Source organism: Heteronotia binoei, chromosome 20, assembly GCF_032191835.1.
Source record: "Heteronotia binoei isolate CCM8104 ecotype False Entrance Well chromosome 20, APGP_CSIRO_Hbin_v1, whole genome shotgun sequence".
Lineage (NCBI taxonomy): Eukaryota > Metazoa > Chordata > Lepidosauria > Squamata > Gekkonidae > Heteronotia > Heteronotia binoei.
Genome location: NC_083242.1, coordinates 15,638,308 through 15,659,985, shown reverse-complemented (window position 1 = coordinate 15,659,985; position 21,678 = coordinate 15,638,308). Strand labels below are relative to the sequence as shown.

At 48.5% G+C, this 21,678-nt stretch overlaps 1 protein-coding gene across 1 annotated transcript in view; it reads right to left on the bottom strand.

Annotated features, from left to right (window-relative positions):
- Nucleotides 1-21,678, bottom strand: part of NTN3 (netrin 3) — a 205,185-nt gene that overhangs the window by 124,505 nt on the left and 59,002 nt on the right. Inside the window, exon 2 of the mRNA XM_060260674.1 lies at nt 3,845-4,862. Within this exon, the coding sequence (XP_060116657.1) occupies nt 3,845-4,811 (967 nt within the window). The 5' untranslated portion in view covers nt 4,812-4,862. The remainder of the gene's footprint in view (nt 1-3,844; nt 4,863-21,678) is intronic.

The window sequence follows — 21,678 nt, the reverse complement described above, 5'->3', positions numbered from 1 at the left end:
GGGACGTGAGACAAGGGAGGGAAGCCCAGATACTATCTCTGTTGACTATCCAGCGTGTGTTGACAGTCACCCTCCCAATGGCGCAACACGGCATGCGTGAAACTTGAAAACAAACACTGGAATATGAATACCAGATGAACACCAGACATCACACCTGCAGCTCAAAGAATCTACACAGAGCGCAGGCGGATACACCAGGGATCGTATTAAGGCAGTGTCAGAGTGTAGCTGAATTGGTCTGCAGTAGAACAATTAGATTCGAATTCAGGAATGCCTCAGGGACCAAAAAAAAGTTCCGGGGTATCAGCATTTGAGAGCAGAGTTCCCTTCATCAGATACACTAAACACTCGCAGGTTTGATGAAGTTCCTGTGGGCATGGAATTGGTCTTTGACTATAAAGACCATGACGATAGATCCATGCTGGCCTGTGGCAAATTGGTATATATCCGAGGAAGTGTGTGTAAACACGAAAGCCCATACCTTGAATAAAACTGTGTTGGTCTTAAAGGTGCCACTGGACTCCAACTTTATTCTATAAAGATCATGGAAGTGGATGGGTAAATTTTCCCAGAACCCATTGGGAACTTACAAAACTAATCAGTTCTGCTTCCCAAACCCAGCTGTGATCCGCTTGCTCTCCAAGTGCCCAGGCTAGGTTTGCCAGTTCCCAGTCTGGTTTGGAGGCCCTCCCCCCACTTCAGTGTTATCAGAAGGGGGGGTGTCTGCCAAGCACTCCATTATACCCTTGGGAGACTGGTCCCCATGGCATAGGGTATAATGGAGAATTGATCTGTGGGTATCTGGGGCTCTGCGAGGGCTGGTTCTTTTTAGGTAGAAGCAACAAATTTTCAGCATAGCATCTGGTGCCTCTTCTGAAAACCGCCACCGCCCCAAGTTTCAAAAAGATTGGACCAAGATGTCCAATTCCATGAGACCCAAAAGAAAGTGCCCCCATTCTCCATTTGTTCCAATGGAAATAAGGCATTTAAAAGGAATGTGGTCCCTGTAAATGTGATGGCCAGAACCCACTTTGGAGTTCAATCATGCTTGTCACAGCCTTGCTCCCGGCTCCACCTCCAAAGTCCCCAGATATCTCTTGAGCTGGACCTGGCAACCCTAGTCCATCTGCCCCAGCAAAAGCTGACTAAATTTGCAAGCAGAGGTTGACTTGAAGAAGACTGCAGATTTATACCCCGCCCTTTTCTCTGAATCAGAGTCTCAGAGCGGCTTACACCACTCCTCCCCCACAACAGACACCCTGTGAGGTGGGTGGGGCTGAGAGAAATCTTCCAGAAGGTACCCTTTCAAGGACAGCTCCTGCGAGAGCTATGGCTGACCCAAGGCCATTACAGCAGCTGCAAGTGGAGGAGTGGGGAATCAAACCCGGTTCTCCCAGATAAGAGTCCGCACACTTCACCACTACACCAAACTGGCTCCTTTCGGAAGGCCCAGCATGGTCCTGATACAGACTCGACAGGCCCAGCACACACAGGGAAGACAGCAAGAAGCCCAGCCTAGACAGCTTGTGTGTGTGCAAGAAGAGGGGAGGTGTGGACTTCCCAGGCGGGCCCTCTCCCTTTAATTGGTACTAATTGCTGCGTCTGTTCCTGCTGGCCGGCGAGATGTCACGGTTGAAAGGCACAGAGGGGAACGCTCTGGGAGCTAATCCGGCTTTCAGCCACTAAGCCCCTCGGAGGTGTGTGACGGAGGAGCTCTTTCACACAAGGCACAAAGCCTGCGAGAGGAGAGGGGGAAAGGGGAGATGGAGCCGGCAGGGAAAACTTTCACACGGCAGCTCGGCTAAGCTGCCTTTGTGCGGCTGCTGGGCTCATCAGGGACGCCTTAAAGGGACACTGCCTCCCTCCCTAGCCCTCCCTCCACATTCCTTTTCTCCCCCCACCTTCGTCATTCATCCTTTCTGCTCCATCTGCCAAGGAGCTGACCCCCAAAGTGGCTAAAGATGCAAAGAGGGGAAAGCTCCCGATAGTTCAGCTGGCTGAGGGAGAGAGGGAGCTGTGACTTCAGGACAAATTTGGCCAACATCTCCTGAAGTTGAACTCAGTAGCCTCCCATCCGGTCTCAGGGCAGTCTACTGTCCGGGGGTTTTTTTGCTGAAACGCTTCACTGATTTATGCGACACGGGGTCATTGGAAAGGTCATGAGATCTGAGAAACCCTCACAGGATTTAATTTAACAGCTCTTGTTCATTGGCCTTGGCAATCCATCCAGCTTGGTGCTCCGCCATCTTGCCCTCCCTCTCCGTGACATCAGAGAGTCCAAGCCTATAAAAACCAAGAGGGACTGCAATGCCTCTACCTGCCCATCAGAATGAATATCCAGTGATATCAGGAGAGGTCAGGTGGGCCAGGTAGAAAGGGTTTGAGTTCAACAAAGAAATTGCAAACAAAAGTCTGGACCTCTGATGCATGTCTGATCATGGTGACTAAGCATTTTTGCTCCTTTAACGGTTAAAGAATCCATTATATTAGGGGTGGCCAAACTTGCTTAACAAAAGAGCTGCATAGAATAAACATCCGACGCTTGAGAGCCGTTTGAGAGCCGGGAAGGAGGGAGGGAGGGAGGAAGGAAGGAAGGAGAATAGATGGGGAGGGGGAGGGATAAAAGGGTGGAAAGAAAGCAACTTTGATTTTAAAAATGCATTCTCCAAGCTGCCAGCTGGCTTGGCGAAGTGATTTAAAGAGGGATATGTCTTCCAGCTGGCCAATGGGGTGGGGTAGGAGCTTTGAGAGCCACACAATATGTGTGAAAGAGCCACATGTGGCTCCCAAGCCATAATTTGGCCACCCCTGCATTATATCATACCTGGTTATAAATACAATCAGCTCTACCTGCTTCTTTTCCTGTTTAAGGTGGGGACTGGAAAACCTCTGAAGAAGGCATGCCACAATGTTTATTTGTATCTTTCTATTGTGAACCCTGTATAAAAATTATATTTGAGCTCCTTTTTATAGAAAAGGGGTTTTTGCTGTAAATATTATTGTGGAAATTATATCAGACCAACTTATATCACAGATTGTATACTTTTGTTATTTTTATTATTGTTTTATAGCATAATGAATTTGTATGCTGCATTTTATACCACATCCCTAGGGTTGCCAGGTCTCCTTGATGCACCAGCAAGGGATGGGAGTAGGGAGGGGCTCCACCCTCAAACAGTGATGTCACACAAACAGTGATGCTCTGGTTTGAGGGGGAAATTTTATAGTAAAATCGCCCTCAAACCATAGAGTTTTACCCAAAGACCAGAGTGTTGCCACGTGATGTCCCAGGCATGATGACATCACTTCCTTATGTCACTGCATTGGGGACATTGCTGTACAATGTCGCTGTTTGGGGATGGGACAGAAGCCTCCAAAATTGGAGGATCCCCCACCCCACCTGGGGAATGGGAACCCTACCCTTGACAAAGCTTACAGCAAATTGTGTTGGGATCCACAAGAGATAAATAAGTCTTTTATTTTGCACCTTTGTGTCCTTCTTTGTGCCACTACCTGTACATCTGTATGAGACAAATGTACACACACACCAAGGGTGGAATTCCAGCAGGAGCTCCTTTGCATATTAGGCCACACCCCCACGATGTAGCCAATCCTCCAAGAGCTTACAAGGCTCTTTTTTGTAAGCTCTTGGAGGATTGGCTACATTAGGGGTGTGTGGCCTAATATGCAAAGGAGCTCCTGCTAGAATTCCACCCCTGACACAAACTAACGGATTAATGGAATGTTCTTGCCTCTGATTATTCCTGACATTCAAACTGACTTTTTTGGAGGAAGAAAAAACAGCATTCTGATCATGAAAAGGGAAGAAGGGACATTCTCTTACCTAAGCATTCATTAGCCTCCCGGGCTGTGGCCCTTTGCCACGGACGATCGTAATGGAAGGGTTTGCATCGGTCACATTCGGGCCCTTCAGTGTTGTGTTTGCAGTCGCACACCAGCTTGCCCTCTTTGTCTTTCACACAGCGCGACGCGTGGCCATTGCACTTGCAGCGCCCCCCAACCTGGAACTCTCCCACGGCATAGTAGTACGAAGACGAGCTTGTCCCGCTGTCCTCGTCCTCGTGGTCCCGGCCTCCCATCTCCCGGAACAAATGGGGACGGCTGAAAATGACCCTGATGTCAGTCGCTGTCACCCAATCCTGAAGAACAGGGCTGTTGTCAAAATCTTGACCCGAGGGGCGCCCTTCCAGGGTGCTGAAGGCGATAAGCCCTCCGGTCAACGGGTACAGATCCGTATGCCCGTCGGTGCACAAAGCTTCCTGCTCATTCTGCTTGGTGACGGTGGCTTTGTTCGATTTGCCGTAGATCTTACGGCACTGGGAGGAGTAATACTGATATGGCACCCAGCTCTTGCCGTAATCCATGGACTTAAAGATGGCCGCCGATTCGGGACGAGGAGAGCAGAACTGCAAGCTCACATAGATCACCTCGAACTTCTTGCCCAGGGAGAGGGTGATGGTGATGTTCTGGGGGGAGTGGTGCAGGGTCTCGGAACGCCAGCAGGTCATGTTGGCCACGTTGTTGAGGTCGGTGAGGTAGGAGGCCGGGTGAGCTTTGCGGGGGTCTGAAGAATCGCAATGGCGGGTGGGAGGTTTCCCACACGTGCTGGAGGCGTGGACTTCCTTTCCGAAGGCAGCATTGACAAACTCCGGGATGCAGCGTCGGGGAGCCCCTTTCTCGTCATAGCAAGGGTCGGGCGGGTTCTGCTGCACTGCAAAGGGGTTCACAGCCTGAGCTTGGTCGAGGCTGCAAGCCGTAAGGAGCAGCCACAGCAGAGCCAACAGATCCATCCTCCTGGGCGGGGGCGCAGATCCTCCTGAGCCAAGGGAAACAAGGCGTCTCTGAAAGGAACAAAAAAAGAAATGTGAGTCACAGCTCAGTGGGGCTGGGATGGGAAGTTAGAATCACAGAATCCTAGGGTTGGAAGGGACCAGTGTTCCCTCTAAGCTGAGTTAGTGTGAGCTAGCTCACAGTTTTCTAAAAAGGTAAAGGTAGTCCCCCTCTGCAAGCACCAGTCATTTCCAACTCTGTGGTGACGTTGCATCACGATGTTTTCGTGGAAGACTTTTTTATGGGGTGGTTTGCCATTGCCTTCCCCAGTCCTCTACACTTCCCCCCCAGCAAGCTGGGTACTCATTTGACTGACCTCGTAAGGATGGAAGACCGAGTTAACTTTGAGTTGGCTTTGAACCCAGCTTCTGCTGGGATCGAACTCAGGTCATGAGCAGAGAGCTCGGACTGCAGTACTGCAGCTTTACCCCTCTGCGCCATGGAAGTTTTTTAGCTTCTGCATTTTTGTCTTAGTTCAGGGAAAATGGCCCCGGAGCAGACAAATTTATGCAGCAGCTCACAACTTTAATGCCAGTAGCTCATGAAGCAGAATTTTTGCTCACAAGACTCCACAGTTTAGAGGGAATACCAGAAGGGACTTACAGGATCATCTAGTAATATCCCCCCTGCACAATGCAGGAGATTCACATCTACTTCCTCCCCCATACACACCCCCAGTGACCCCTGCTCCATGCCTAGAAGATGGCAAAAAACCCCTCCAGGATCCCTGGCCAAACCTACCCAAGAGTCATATAAATCTTTTGTGCACATTATAAAGAAGTACAACTTTATAATATTACAAGAATTGTCCAGCCGATGAGCACTCTCAGGAGTATTCCTATTTTCTTCAAGGTTATCAGCCTCTTATTACAATTCAGTGTTAATGCTCTCTGCAACCTCTTTGCTTTCTTCAAAATCTCTCATCCTCTCAGTACCACTTAAGTGTCTATATTTATATTAGGATCAAGCCAGTCCTGAACTTCTTCTCTAACCAGATGCACCAGCCTTCTGAATTTTGCTGGCTAAATGCTCTTTGCATTATATTTATCAGGAGCAAGCCATTCCTGATGACAGCAAAATGTTCTCAATGCCACTTGGAGGGATGGTGGCTCAGTGGTAGAGCATCCACTTGGTAAGCAGAGGGTCCCAAATTCAATCCCCGGCATCTCCGGCTGAAAAAAGTCTGGGTAAATAGGCATGAAAAACCTCAGCTTGAGACCCTGGAGAGCCGCTGCCAGTCTGAGTAGACAATACTGACTGATGGATTCAGGGTCTGATTCAGTAGAAGGCAGCTTCATATGTTCGCTTAAGTAGTTCATTTAGCAGCAAGTCAGTCCTGAACCTCTTCTCCAACCGGATGCAAAAGCCTTCTGAATTATGCTGGCAAATGCACACACCTCCAGCGACCCCTGCTCCATGCCCAGAAGATGGTAAAAAAATCTTCCAGGACCCATGGCCAAACTGGCCTGGAGAAAAATTGCTGCCTGACCCCAAAGTGGCAAACAGCATTTCCCTCGTGGGTAAGAAAGGGCCACGAGGACTAAGCACCGATGCAACCCTTCCTGCCCACCCTCTCGTGATCTGCCCAAGTTCACAGAATCAGCATTGCTGTCAGATGGCCCTCCAGCCTCTTGTTTAAAAACCTCTAAAGAAGGCGAGCCCACCACCTCCCGAGGAAGCCCGTTGGGGAGACATGACTCACCAACCAGTCGGGAAGATGAGACTTTGTATCAATGCTCCATTTAAGTAGTGGAGTTTTGTGAGCAAATATCCTACTTTGTGAGCTACTGGCTTTAAGGTTGGGAGGGAGCAATTTGGCTATTGCATCAATCAGTTTGCCCTGGGGCCATCCTTCCTGAGAGAAAACAAAAATCTCTGTGAGGCTAAAAAACAGTGAGGAAGCTCATGTTAACTCAGCTTAGAAGGAACACTGCTTGGTATACCTTTTGGCTATAGTGTGCTTAGCTTCAGGGAAGAGGAAACAAGACAGGCAAGGAATAAAAAGGTAAAGGTAGTCCCCTGCGCAAGCACGTCGTTTCCGACTCTGGGATGATGTTGATTTCACGACGTTTTCATGGCAGACTTTTGCCATTGCCTTCCCCAGACATCTAGGCTTTCCCCCCAGCAAGCTGGGTGCTCATTTTACCGACCTCGGAAGGCTGAGTCAACCTGAGCCAGCTACCTGAAAACCCAGCTTCCACCAGGGATCAAACTCAGGTCGTGAGCAGAGCTTAGGACTGCAGTACTGCAGCTTTACCACTCTGCACCATGGGACTTTCTGCAACCTCTTTGCAGGAATAGGAACGTTTTAAACAAACAATGGAGAAGCAACTGATCTTGTGGCTGAGGACTACATAAGCAGCAATGGGGACGCTCTACTGCAGTGCTGGCCTATCTTCGAGCACTCATCTCTGCAAAGTCTGAAGCCTTCCTATCAAACTAAGGAGCCTTCCCGCAGCTGAAATGCTTCATTCTGGAGGAAGCGCGGGGGGAGCAGTTTGTAGGAAAAGCCCAGCATGAACTAATTTGCATATTAGGCAATACCCCCTGACATCACCATTGTTTCACACAGGACTTTTTTGTAGGATAAGCCCAGCAGGAATCATTTGCATGTTAGGCCACACCCCCTGACATCACCATTGTTTTGTACAAAAAAAGCCCATCAGGAGCTCATTTGCATACTAGGCCACACCTGCTGATGCCAAGACAGCCAGAACTGTGTTCCTCTGAGTTCCTGCAGAAAGAGAGAAAGAGAAAGAAAGAAAGAAAGAAAGAAAGAAAGAAAGAAAGAAAGAAAGAAAGAAAGAAAGAAAGAGAGAGAGAGAGAGAGAAAGAGAGCAAAAGAAAGAGAGAGAGAGAGAAAGAAAGAAAGAAAGAAAGAAAGAAAGAGAGAGAGAGAGAGAGAGAAAGGAAGAAAGGAAGGAAGGAAGGAAGGAAGAAAGAAAGAAAGAAAGAAAGAAAGAAAGAAAGAAAGAAAGAAAGAAAGAAAGAAAGAAAGAAAGAAAGAAAGAAAGAAAGAAAGAAAGAAAGAAAGAAAGAAAGAAAGAAAGAAAGAAAGAAAGAAAGAAAGAAAGAAAGAAAGAAAGAAAGAAAGAAAGCCAGCCCTGGGAGGAAGGCATTAGCCACTGCAGAGCAGAAACAGACCGTTAAATATTAGGAAAACCAGTGAGGTTGTTAAACCAGCTCAGGAATAGAACAGAATAGAACATGGAATTTGTGGGACCCTGTAGTTTAAAGAAAAGTTGGATAAATAAGCCCTCTTCTTTGGTAACATTACAAATGTTGCATGATTGAAGCTCAAAGGCAGAGCACTTGGGTTTGCATGTAGAAGATTCAGTTGCCGGTATCTCCAATTCCAAAATCTCTGGCGGGAAGTGGTGGGAAAGTGAGTGCAACCAAAAACAGGGGAGGGAAAACACAACTGGCATGAGAAAGATAACCCAAAAGGCTGGAACAGACTGGAACAGGAGACTGCTGAATTACAAGTTATTACAACACTCAAGACATTGGAACCCCCAGGGCTTAACAGAGAAATCAGGTTCTCATCTCACTACACGTGTTAATCATTCAGTTCTCACATACCCCAGGATTAAACTTTGTTGGTCTTAAAGGTACCACTGGATTCAAACTTAGTTTTTACATCCATTAACTCTTTTATTATCTGTGTGCTAATTTGCTGCTATCCACAGGTCTTACTAACTGCGTTAATCCCATTTTAGCTATACTTATTCATCAGTTACTTATGCATCTTGACTCTAATCAGACATCTTGGCAACTAACCCCCCACCTATATATAAGGCTTGCTGAGGAAGTCTCTGTTTCAAGGTATCTAAAGAAGTGTGCATGCGCACATAAGCTTATACTCAGAATTCAACTTTGATTGTCTTAAAGGTACCACTGGACTCAAACTTAGTTCTCACACCTGTTAGCTCTTTTATCTGTATGCTAATTTGCTGATAATCACAGGTTTTACCACAGCTTTAATCCAATCTTAGCTATACTACTGATCACTCAGTAACTTATACAGCTTGATCATAATTAGCCCTTCCTGGCAACTAACCCCCCTCCCCCCACCTATATGTAAGGCTCCAGGAAATCTGATTCAATTTATCTGAAAAAGTGCATACACAACAAAAGCTAGGGTTGCCAGCCTCCAGGTGGGGCCTGGAGATCTCCTGCTTTTACAACTGATCTCCAGCTGGCAGAGATCAGCTCCCCTGGAGAACATGGCAGCTTGGAAGGGTGGGCTCTAGGACAGGGGTGTCCTAGCTGCAGCTAGTGCAGAACACGGCAGCCAGGCTGTTGTTGGGACTCCCGAAATGGGAACATATACGGCCAGGGATACGGGAACTGCACTGGCTGCCGATTCTACACCGGGTCCAGTACAAAGTGTTGGTCACTACCTTTAAAGCCTTATATGGCCGAGGACCCGCCTACCTGAGGGACCGTCTTTCCCCATATGAACCCCAGAGAGCACAGGTCAGCCGGGAAAAAACTAATGACTATCCCTGGGCCGAAAGAGATCAAACATCAGAATACTGGAGCACGGGCCTTTTCAATCGCGGCCCCTGCCCTATGGAACCAACTTCATGAGGAGGTGCGGGCCCTGCAGAACCTCGATCAGTTCCGCAGGGCCTGCAAGATCACCCTCTTTAAAATTGCGTACTCGGACTGCTAAAGAAAGCTGTTAATTAAGGATCCGCCAATGCGGCCCTAAAGACCTATACCGCTGTGTATAAACTGGCAGAACTAGCGTCAAACACCATCAGCACTGTCAGACCAAGTTATTTAACTGTATTGACTGGTTTTTAATGTTGTTAAATTTAATGTTTTTATATTGTTAAATTTAAAGGTTTTATCTATTATTGTATGTTTTTTATGAAATGTTGTTAGCCGCCCTGAGCCTGCCGAGGTGGGGAGGGCAGGATACAAATAAAATTTATTATTATTATTATTATTATGAGGGCTGGATCTGACATAAATGAGACCTTCTCAGGCCGGGCCATGTTGGGCCGGGCCATGTGTGTACCTATTTAAGATTAGGTAGCAGAGATATAAACTTTATAAAGGACACAGACAAACACAATTAAAGTTTTTTTTTTAAAAAAAACCCTTAAAATAAAACATGCTTAAAACATTAGCACTTGGTCTTAAAGGTGCTTTCTTTGCATCTCTCCCATGGGGTTCAGGGAACTGAGCATAGGAAGCTCTAGTTCTTTGCTTCTTTCAGTTTGGTGTACTGGTTAACTGCACGGACTCTTATCTGGGAGAACCGGGTTTGATTCCCCACTCCTCCACTTGCACCTGCTGGAATGGCCTTGGGTTAGCCATAGCTCTGGCAGAGGTTGTCCTTGAAAAGGCAGCTGCTGTTAAAAGCTCTCTCAGCCCCACCCACCTCACAGGGCATCTGTTGTGGGGAGAGAAGATACAGGAGATTGTAAGCCTCTCTGAGTCTCTGATTCAGAGAGAAGGGCGGGGTATAAATCTGCAATTCTTCTTTTTTTTCTTCTTTCCCCGGGGACCAGGAAGGGGAGGGGCCTTATCTTTCTAAAGTGTTGTCTTACTCCAGTGATTATTTTGCATTTACAGTACTATTTGTACACCGGTTACTGTTTGATTCTGTATGCTACCGTTACAGCTCTAGAGATGTGGCAGATCCACTCCCCCACTCAGAGATTCAATTTCTAGAGACCTGGGAGAGGGAAGGATCTGAAGAAGAACAAGATCAATGCACAGAATCTGAGTCTGGGTCTCTCCTAGGGTCGCCATCCCTCCAGTCTGGGCAGGGGCTCCCTGGCTTTTGCAGGCTCCTCCCCTCCACCAGCAAATGCCCTGAGACACAGCATGGTTACATCAACAGGAAGTGACAACATCACACTGCCAATGTCACACAGCGATGCTCCAGGTTTTGGGCAAAACTCTGTGGTAAATTTGAGCTCAGCCAGGAACCCCCTGTCAGATCCAAGGTAGGACTTGGAAACCTTAGTCTCTTCCCCTCCTTGTCTGACATTCTAACCACCACAACAGGCTCCCCAATTCCTGGAATGTGCATACAGTCGCCAAGGTCAGCATATAAAAGAGTGGCCTGAGGAGTTAGTATGCGGTTTGCAAAGGACACTGGATATCACTTTTATCCCAATGGATCTGAGCACTGTGCAGAATCCTTCCCTGTTCTAAAACTCTGAACGGATAATCTTTTGGGATATTGCGTGATCATAAGAAGGCAAACATTTCTGACATCTAAATTGGGGGGGGGGGGGAGTGCTCACATTTTCTTGGTTTAGAAGGGAAATGTATATGTGGAAATTAATCTTTTGAAAACAGCTTGGCGGCGAGGGGAGAACCACCAGTCTGTTGCTTGCCTACTGCTGGACTAAGAGGCCCTTGTTCACTTAATGCAAACCAGGGAGATCTCTTTTCTGTTTCCCAGGGCCCTGCAATGCAATCCACCTCATTCGTGGACTCCAAGCCAAGACCGCTCATCCTGCATCTCAGGCCCACCGCTTAGCCTTAAACTATTCAGCACGACCAGTACATGCACCTTCTTCCACCCTGATCAGCTGTAGGGTGTTTCCTGGTTAGTTTCTCAGCCTAAAAAGTTCTCAAGAACTTGCTTTAAAAGATGCCAAACTCTACAGTGGGTGCACACATGTGTATAGGGTTCCCAAGTCCCCCGCAGCCTCTGGTAACAGAGTTTTCCCTCTCAAATCACTAGCGTGTCCGCGAAAACCATAGAATTTTCCTGGAAACGCCTAGAGCAGCCGGCGAGCGATGCTGTCGGCATGATGACGTCACTTCTGGGTGACATCATCATGCTGGCAATGTTGGGGGATGTGGGCTGGTGGATTGGGAACCTCCAGAGCAAAAGAACCCCCACCCAGCCCGGGGGCTAAGTTGGCAGCCCTACATGTGTGCTCTATGGTGACTATATGGTGTGTGCCATGGTGACTCTCACATCTTCCAGAATTGCATAAATGAAAACAGAGACAAGCTGGTTTTAATATTGTTGAATATGTTTCACATCAATATCTTCTTATAATAGATATTGTATTTTTATGCTGCCATTTTTTTGCTTGTTGGCTGCCATGAACCTGTTCGCAGGGAGGGCAGGATACAAATAGAAAATAAATAAGCAAGCTTGAATTTCCCCCACCACCACCACCACCACACATAGGACGCTTTCACATATGCAAAATAATGCAGTTTCCGGCCACTGTTTGCATGTGGATTTCCCCAGTTCACACAGTAAAATCCAGTTGCAAAGTGCACTGGAAGTGGATTAAAAGCATGTTAATTTAGTGTGTGTGACAGTGTCCATATACGCAGACCTCTCATAACCTGTGACCAAAGATGCTACTCTCTGTGGCGATGCTCTCCATGCCTGCCTGTCTTCCATGGCCATCGCTAGGCAACCACAACAATATAGCCAGTTGAAGCCTTGGTTTCAATCAGTAAAGGGCACAGGGAGGGGCCAAGGTTCTTTCCATGGCTGTTTTGGCCTTTGAGGGAGAATCAGGGCCAGACCTAGCATCAGCCACCAAAAACTAACTACCACACAACTTGCAGAACTCAGGACTCACACAGTCCTGTCTGGTTGCTACCATTCAACAGCAGCCATTCCACAAAAGCCAGTGTGGTGTAGCGGTTAGTTTCAGACTAGGATCCGGGAGACCCAGGTTCGAATCCTCACTCTACCATGGAAGCTTGCTGGGTGAACTTGGGCCAGACCTACACTCTCAGGGGTTTTGTCAAGTTAAAATGGAGGAGAGGACAAGGATGAATTGAACATATGAACCTGCCTTATACTGAATCAGACCCTTGGTCCATCAAAGTCAGTATTGTCTACTCAGATTGGCAGAGGCTCTCCAGGGTCTCAAGCTGAGGTTTTTCACACCTATTTGCCTGGACCCTTTTTGGGGATGCCAGGGATTGAACCTGGGACCTTCTGCTTACCAAGCAGATGCTCTACCACCGTCCCTCCCCTTTGGGTGTTTCATTTTGTGGGAAAAGGCAGGATGTAAATTAAACAACTAAATAATAAATACAGCTGAAGATGGGGGGCAGGGAGATAAATTGTAGGTTGGTTGGAGGAAGAAAAAAAGAGAAGGATGCAGAGAAAGGTGAGGATATGGGGGCTTCCAAGTGGAGGGAAAGAAGAAAAGGTGTGGGGAAGGGATACAAGGGAAGTGAGGTATCCTGCCCAAGCCCTTACAGGCTGCTCTCCACACAACTGGGAACATGCAACTCAGCCAGAGTTTTTCCAGACAAACTGTCAGGGGAAGGGAAGGAAGGAAAGCCTAAGAAAGGGGAACAGATAAAGGTAGACTGGCTGATGGGTGGGCAGGAGAGGGGGCAGGAAAAAGGGAGATGATACAGAGGATTCAGGGAAGTAAAAGGAAATTGTAGGGGAGGGGGAAATGATATGCCTCCCGCAAGTCCTTGTGGGTCCCCCACTTGTAAATTTTAAAAACCATAAATTAAATAATACATAGCATATATGTTTGTGTAGAATATTCCCTTTATGCTCTTTTCGCTTATAATTTTCAAATAAAAGGTCTCCATGTTTACAGACCAATCTGAAAATTTAGGGAAGAGGTCCAAACATTCCTCAGTTCTTCACGAGTCATGTGGATATCCACTCATTCCTCATTTTTTGTTTATTTGTCCAGAACCCACTGCCAGAACCAGGGGTCATTCCGTAGAAAAAGAGGTTCCGGAACTTATTAGCACAACTCATTTGGCATCTGCCATACACCCCTGACATCACCGGAAGGTGTACTAAATTATATCAGCTCAGCATCTACCTTAAAATGTTTCTTGAATTAGAATCGTCATAATCAATCCTTACTCCCATCATACTTTTTAAATGACTTTCTCCTCTGTGGCCATAGGGGCAGAATGAAGATTTCCATCTGTCTGCTTGATATGTTTTTGTTATTTTCCTGTTTGTTGTGGGGGTAAATATTAGAAAGTTTGTCAAATCTTAGAGTTCACCAAAATTCTCACAGGGGCTTTGAGCAATGGAGCCCAGAAGCAAGTTTTTTTGTTTTGTTTGGGGGGGGTGTGTGTAAAGAAAGAGCACAATAAAATTTAAATAGATCCAAGTAGGCAGGCGTGTTGGTCTGAAGCAGTAGAACAAAGTAGGAGTCAAGTTGCAACTTTAAGACCAACAAAGTTTTATTCAGAACGTAAGCTTTCATGTACTCTAAGCACACTTCATCAGATGAGGAATCAGGTACAGTGAGCAGAACTACAATATAGCTGGTAGGCAGTGGTTTAGAATGCAAAATGGTACAAATTTAAGATCCAATGACAGAATAGTAAAATTAACAAATTATCAAAGGTTTGCTCAATTTGTTAATTTTACTATTCTGTAATAAAATTCAGAGGTTCTGAAGCTCTGCTCCTGTGAGCTCCTGCCCCAAATGAGACCTGGCCAGAACCAACTCTCCCGTGTAGCACTGTGAGTGAAGACGAGCCTTCCCAGAAGCCAGTCCGCTGTTACGGAGGCTGGGCTCTCCTCTCCCCTCCCTCCCCTCCTTGTTTGCAGCCTCCTCGATTAGCAATCGCTCCTGCACCATAATCCAAAGGACAAGCAGCTTAAAGAGAACCAAAGGCAGGATGAAGGGGGGAAAGGGGAGGCCCGGGCGGGAAATTGCCTGATTAACGATCCCATTCAGAGAGTAAACTCTTGCCCTGGCTTTGCAGTGGGTGGGAACAAGCTTTGGTCCTTCCAAAGAATGGCTGCCCAGTGGGGTTGGGCGAGTCCCGCTGCGCTCACACCTTCCCCTCCCGCCTTTGATGTCGGAGGCTGGGTTTGGAAGCAGGCTGCCTTCCCCACTGGGGGCATTAGGAGCTAATTAAACCTTTGGATTTTCACCCGGCAGAGAACATGCTGTCCTCAGGAAGAGAAAAGGCACCTGAAGTCGGGAGCATAATTGAAAAGAGCAAGGCCGGGACAGGGTGGACAGAGGAGACCGCTGGGAGGAGATAAAGGCAACAGAGCGGAGGGAGAGAAGAGGCAAGCCAAAGGGGAAAGCATTTAACGAGGGCCCTGGGCCAATGGCAAAGCCCAGTACAAAGGGTTAAGAAGAGGATTTGAAGTTATATTCAGAGGCACACAACTCACAGGCCCGCGGAGCTGCTGGAAAGGTTACACAGCCTTCCTTCGGCATTGTTCCCGCACCCTGGTGTACATCGTGCCCGTTTTCCCATCGACCCCTTGAGAGTAGTGCGTCCTTTGAAGTTTGTTGGCCTCCGCCCCCTTCCCATGCTTCTTGGATCTGTTTCCCAGACCACAAGCCGCACCGGGCTCCATCATGGACCACCCTGGGAAGGAGACACTCAGGCCCATCAGCTGAAACATCCATGCAAACCGCACATGCCTTTCGGACATGGGGATTTTGATCCTTCTTTATCTTCAGGACGATCCTGTGAGAGTTAGGCCTCGCTGGGATACAAGGGAGTGACTGGCCCAAGGTCGCCCAGTGGCGGGGTAGGGATTTGAACTGCGGTCCAACTTTCTAACCGTGGCATCCCATTGGCGCCTAATCCATGCCTGTGATAACTGGAGCACACGTGAAGGTCCAGCAGCAAGGCACATATGAGAGGAAGATCACGTAGGGGGCTGTTTTCAGAATTCAAAACCCTCTTGAAGGGGGGAGGGGAGAAGAAGACCACAGATTTATACCCCACACTTTTCTCTGAATCCGAGACTCAGAGCAGCTTACAGTTTCCTATATCTTCTCCCACCACAACAGACAGGCTGAGAGGGCTCTCACTGCCCTTTCAAGGACAACCCTTGGGAGAGCTATGGCTAACCCAAGGCCATTCCAGCAGCTGCAAATGGGGAATCAAACTCGGTTCTCCCAGATAAGAGTCCGCACACTTAACCGCTACACATTCTGTGCTAGCAGGTGTGAGTGGCTGCCTTGCTGTATAATCTTACAATCAAATCCAGAGCAGAATTATACCCCCCTCCAATCATTAAAGCTATTTTTTTAAAAACAATACCATAAGGCAAAATCAGAAACCCACAGAGCCACAGATATGTCACACAGTGTTTGCCATGGCTGGGCCTAGACTGTCTGGCACTCTATGCAGATGAAGAAGATGAAGATATTGGATTTATATCCCACCCTCCACTCCAAAGAGTCTCAGAGTGGCTCACAATCTCCTTTGCCTTCCTCCCCCACAGCAGACACCCTGTGAGGTGGGTGGGGCTGAGAGGGCTCTCACAGCAGCTGCCCTTTCAAGGACAACCTCTGCCAGAGCTATGGCTGACCCAAGGCCATGCTAGCAGGTGCAAGTGGAGGAGTGGGGAATCAAACCCGGTTCTCCCAGATAAGAGTCCGCACACTTAACCACTACACCAAACTGGCAAAGCAAACTTCTGGTACAACCACCCCCCTCCACTGGCACCTGCTTTTTTGGCCACAGAATGTTGGGCTGGGTGGGCCACTAGCCTGATCCAACATGGCTTCTCTTATATTCTTATGCTCACTGATAATGTTACCGAGGCACATGGGGGGCACCCAATTTGGCGACCCTCAGAAGGCAAGCATCCTAGGCGATTGCCTAGTTTGCCTAGCGGCAGGGCTGGCCATGGTGTTTGCACGAGTTCATTCCGAACCTCCCATTTAATCCGATGTTGTAGGCTTTTGAATATGTTCCCACCAGACTTCTAATTAAAAATGAGACAGAAAGACAGACAGGGAGAGACAAAGACAGAGAGATTTCAGAAAGTTACAGACGAGAAAGAATTACTGTGGTGAGTATGTCTCAAAGCACATAACCAGGTTCAGAAGCAGAAATGATCCCTATTCGGAGAAGCAGAAAGGACCAAAATTCTGAGACTGGCAAGAAAGTAACCTCAACGGGGCCCTTCAAAAACGTGTTTAGGGTTACTCTGAGTTGGTGAGGGGAAGTAAGATCATAAGTCAGTTTGGAAGGTCAAGAAAAATGGGAACCAGGCTCAAGGAAGATGGCTCAGGCAATTTGCGACGAGAATGTCGTGACCTTCATATAATTCCCAGACCTGGGGTTAGCACAATCTGGGCTCAGAGGTAGATCACAAACTTTGCGTGCAAAGATTCAGCCCAGCAGCAAAAAGACCCCAGGTGTTAGGAAAGATCTTTCGCTGCTCAAGAGGGCCAAACTGAAGAGACTACACTGAGCTAGAGGGACTCAATGTGAGATAGCTTTGGACCCGAGAGAGCTTCCCTAGCGATCCCTGCCAGTCTAAAAACAAGACTGGGAGCCAACATGGAGAACCTGCAATTAACCCACAGAAAGAGTTGGCCAAAGTTCAAAGCTCGGCCGGTTCGTTGAAGCTCCTCCAAGAATCTTGGCGTTCGCTCCTGAAGAGGCCAGCGGCTTGCAGCCTCTTACAACCCGTGCCAGCTACCCTCTTGAAGACAAGCACTCCAGAGTCTCAAATCCTCTGAACATTTCGTCAACCTTTCTCCGGCTCTGCCTTGATCTGAGCGAACCATAAAGCGTTTTCCCTCCACAACAACCAGCTCAGCATCGGCCCTGCTGAGTTCAAGCAGCAGGCAAGAAGACTGCAAATGGGGAGAGAATAACACCAGTATCAATTGTAGGGATAATAATAAGGGGGAAGGTCTGGGGTGGGGGGAAGGGGAGGGTACAGACAGGCATAGCAGAGCCAAGCTGGTCTGCAAGTGATTTCGTGGTGGGTTTTCCCCAAAAAAAGCTTTCCGGCAACGATGACTGTGATAGAACCAGAAGCAAGGTATGTGGGATTTGTTTTTGTGTGCATGCATACGTAAGATTTTTCAGTACATGCTCAATACTTTCCATAACACTTGCCTGCTTAACATGGGAAGAGTTTCAGGGACAACTCCAAACAGAAAAATCCAAAGAGCTGGGGGCCGGGGGGAAAGACTAAATATTTTCCAAGGAAGAATGCCTCCAAAAAAAAAGAAAACGGTTTTTCTCAGTGGTTATCAAACTGTGGATCAGGACCCCAAAAGAGGCCACACCTGCACACAGGTGGGTCATGAAGGCAAACCACAGGTAATTCCAAACACACACACACACACACCACTTGGTGTCTGACCAGTGAATGAATGGAGTATCTATTGAAAAGTTCTGAAACAGGAAGGGGGAGCAGAAGGAGGAGGAGAAGAAAAGGAGGAGGAAGAGAAGAAGGAAAGGAGGAGGAGGAGGAGAAGGAAAGGAGGAGGAGAAGGAAAGGAGAAGGAGGGGGGAGAAAAGGAGAAGGAGAAGAAAAGGAGGAGAAGAGAAGAAGAAAAGGAAGAGGAGGAGAAGGAGAAAAAAAGGAGGGGGAGGATTTATACCCTGCCATCAGCACCCGAAGAAGTCTCCAAGTGGCTTACAATCTCCTTCCCTTCCTCTCCCCACAACAGACACCCTGTGCAGTAGATAGGGCTGAGAGAGCTCTGAAAGAACTGGGACTGACCCAAGGTCACCGAGCTGGCTGCATGTGGAGGAAGTGGGGAATCAAACCTGGTTCTCCAGTTAAGAGTCCACTGCTCTTAACCACTGCACTGAACTGGAAGGAGATAGAGGCAAAACATCGGTCTGACAATGTGAGATGGAGGCTGTTGGTTGTCAGCGTTTATGTCCAGTTGGGACCCAGCCAGTCTTTCCAATGCTGGAGAGGAAAGAAAGGAGGGAGCTCAATCCCACGTTGGCTTGAGGACCCCTGACAAAGACCAAGGGGACCCTTCTGCTCACTTCTGCAGTCCTTGGGCAGCTGGCAGTTGGAGCCAGAGTGGAAGAGAGGCAGGTTCCCTTTTTTGGCCTGGTTTTTGCCCCGTCAAGGTGCTGTTTGCAGGGGTGGGGGTGCCCAGACCCTGGCAAACAACCAGCAGTCTCCATCTCCCTTAAGGAATAACCCCTTTCGAAAGAAAAAGTTGCTTATCTCAGGGACTGCTGGATTACCCAAAAGGTGATTCCGGGGGCCTGCCCCACAAGAAGGGAGCGGCGACAGAGATATCATGTCATCAGCAGTGTTCCCTCTGAGCTGAGTTAGTGTGAGCTGGCTCAGTTTTTTAGTCTCCAGCTCACACATATTTGTCTTAGCTCAGAAAAAATGGCCCCAGGGCAAACTAACGTATGCAGCAGCTCACAAATTTAATGCTAGTAGCTTACGAAGCAAAATTTTTGCTCACAAGACTCCGCAGCTTAGAGGGAGCAGTGATCATCAGCAGGGCTTTTTTTGTAGCAGGAACTCCTTTGCATATTAGGCCACACACATCCCGATGTAGCCAATCCTCTGACAGGGGTGGCCAATCCTCTGACAGCCGCCCTGAGCCTGCTCCGGCGGGGAGGGTGGGATATAAATAAAATGTGAATGAATGAATGAATGAATGAATGAATGAATGAATGAATACTGCAGCTCGGGAGCCATATGGGGCTCTTTCACACATATTGTGTGGCTCTTGGAGTCTCCACCATCCCACTGGTCGGCTTGGTGAAGGCATTTCTGTCTTTAACTCATTATCCAAGCAAAGTCAACTGGCAGCTTGAAGAACACATTTAAAGTTGCTTTCTTTCCACCTCCAACTCCCTCCCCCACCTATTAGCCTTCCTTCCTTTGTATCTTGCCGCTCTCAAACATCTGACATTTATTCTAGGTGGCTCTTACATTAAGCAAGTTTGGCCATCCCTGCCTCTAGGAGCTTCCAGGGCTCTTCTTACAGGACCTACTGTAAGCTCTTGGAGGATGGGCTACATCAGGGGTGCACGTGGCCTAATATGTTAAGGAATTCCTGCTACAAAAAAAGCCCCGTCATCAGTCCTCTCTTTTGTGGGTTCGCTAGCCCCGTGGCGCAGAGTGGTAAAGCTGCAGCACTGCAGTCAGAGCCCTCTGCTCGCAACCTGAGTTCAATCCCAGCGGAAGCTGGTTTCAGGTAGCTGGCTCAGGTTGACTCAGTTTTCCATCCTTCCAAGGTCAGTAAAATGAGTACCCAGTTTGCTGGGGGGAAAGCGTAATGACCGGGGAAGGCAATCGCAAACTACCCCGTAAAAAGGTCTGCTGTGAAAACGTTGTGAAAGCAGCGTCACCCCAGAGTCGAAAACGACTGGTGCTTGCACAGGGGACCTTTCCTTTTTCCTAGGCCACAACCCAGCATTTCCACTCAGAGGGAGCCCAGCAAGTGGAGGACAGACCGATCTTGATGCCTCTGGTTCTCCATCCGCGCAGCTGGGGCTGGGATGAGTGCAACGGTTGCCTCTGCTCCTTCCCGCCCAGGGCTCGCTGGGAACTGTCCAGCAAAAGAGTCCACGAGATCAGTGCTGAAGCCTAACCCGAGGACACTTTGCAAAGCACCGCCTGCTGATCTTCCCTTCTCGCCAGAGCTCTAAGGGGAGCTCCCTAGATCTCCGGGGTGGCCCAGCTGTGGTTTCAGGAACCACATTCTGGCTCCTGGGCTTCCCAAGCCGTTGAGGGAATAGACGGTTTGATGTCCCCGTTGTCTGCACCACATCCCCTCTTCCCAGACTTCCCCCTCCCCCCAGAGGGAGAGATATCAGAAGCTGCCTCTTGGGTGTGGGGCTGGGGAAGGGCTCTGCCTCTCCTGGGGACGAGGGGGAAGGGAGAAGGGATCAGCTTGTTGCCTCGAGCTGGGCTGAGGACCTCGCTTGCTGCTCTGACCTGGCTTGATAGAAGGCTGGCAAACGCACTCAACCCTGTGTATAGGAGGCTGTGGCTTAGTGGTAGAACCCCTGCTTTGCATGCAGAGGGTCCCAGGTTCAATCCCTGGCATCTCCTGTTGGAAGGACCAGGCAGGAGGTGATGTGAAAGGTCTCTACTTGAGATCCTGGAGAGCCACTGCCAGTCTGAGTGGACAGTCCTGACCTCAATGGACCAATGGTGTGATTCAGTATAAGACAGCTTCATGTACGCAAGAAGACAGAGGCAGAGGGAGAAGCAATAGCTACAGAGTCCGGCCCAAACCAGTGAGCCCCTGTCGGAGAGGGCATTCAGAAATTAATTTCCCCCATTGGCTTGAAGTGGCACAGTCTACTCTGCTGCTACAAGGCTCTGCCATGTCGCTGCCAGCACATTCTGCAAAGACCAGAACACTGGTCTATTCCTGAAGTATCTTAAGACATTTCTATTTGTTCACGGAGCAGGATGAAGTCTTTAATTTGGAATTATCTGGACTTAATGGTGAGGCACTGGGATCGGAAGCCTAGAATGGACCTAGTTGATCCACCTAGTTGGCCTAGCTGAGAGCCAGTTTTGTGTTGTGGTTAAGAGCAGTGGACTCTAATCTGGAGAACCGGGTTTGATTTTCCACTCCTCCACGTGCAGCCAGCTGGGTGACCTTGGGCCAGTCACAGTTCTCTCAAGAGCAATTCTCTCAGAGCTCTCTCAGCCCCACCGACCTCCCAGGGTGTCTGTTGTGGGGAGAGGAAGGGAGGGAGACAGTAAGCCACTCTGAGACTCCAAGGGAAGGGCAGGGTATAAATCCACTCTCTTCTCTTTCACCACAGTGGACAGATGGCTAGGTCCCCCAGATTCGATCCCCATCACTAGCCCAAGGAAGGAAGCTGGTGAGTAAGCAGGGGGCAACATGCCAGCCACCCTACCCCCACCAGTCTCTCAGCTGGGTTGGTTAAAGATGGTGATGGGGGACCTCCATTGTCATAGGCACCAGCAAAAAGGGGCCAATGTTGGGGAGGCCCCGCATCTCCCTGGAGTAACCATTGCCAGAAGTTGTGGCAGGAGTTCTGGCCTTTACTTGGGAGAGCAGAGTAACCCTCAAGGAAGTCAACCTCCCCTGCCTCGTTCTTTCTCTCTCTTGCTTTCTCCCTCTTTTTGACTGAGTCATG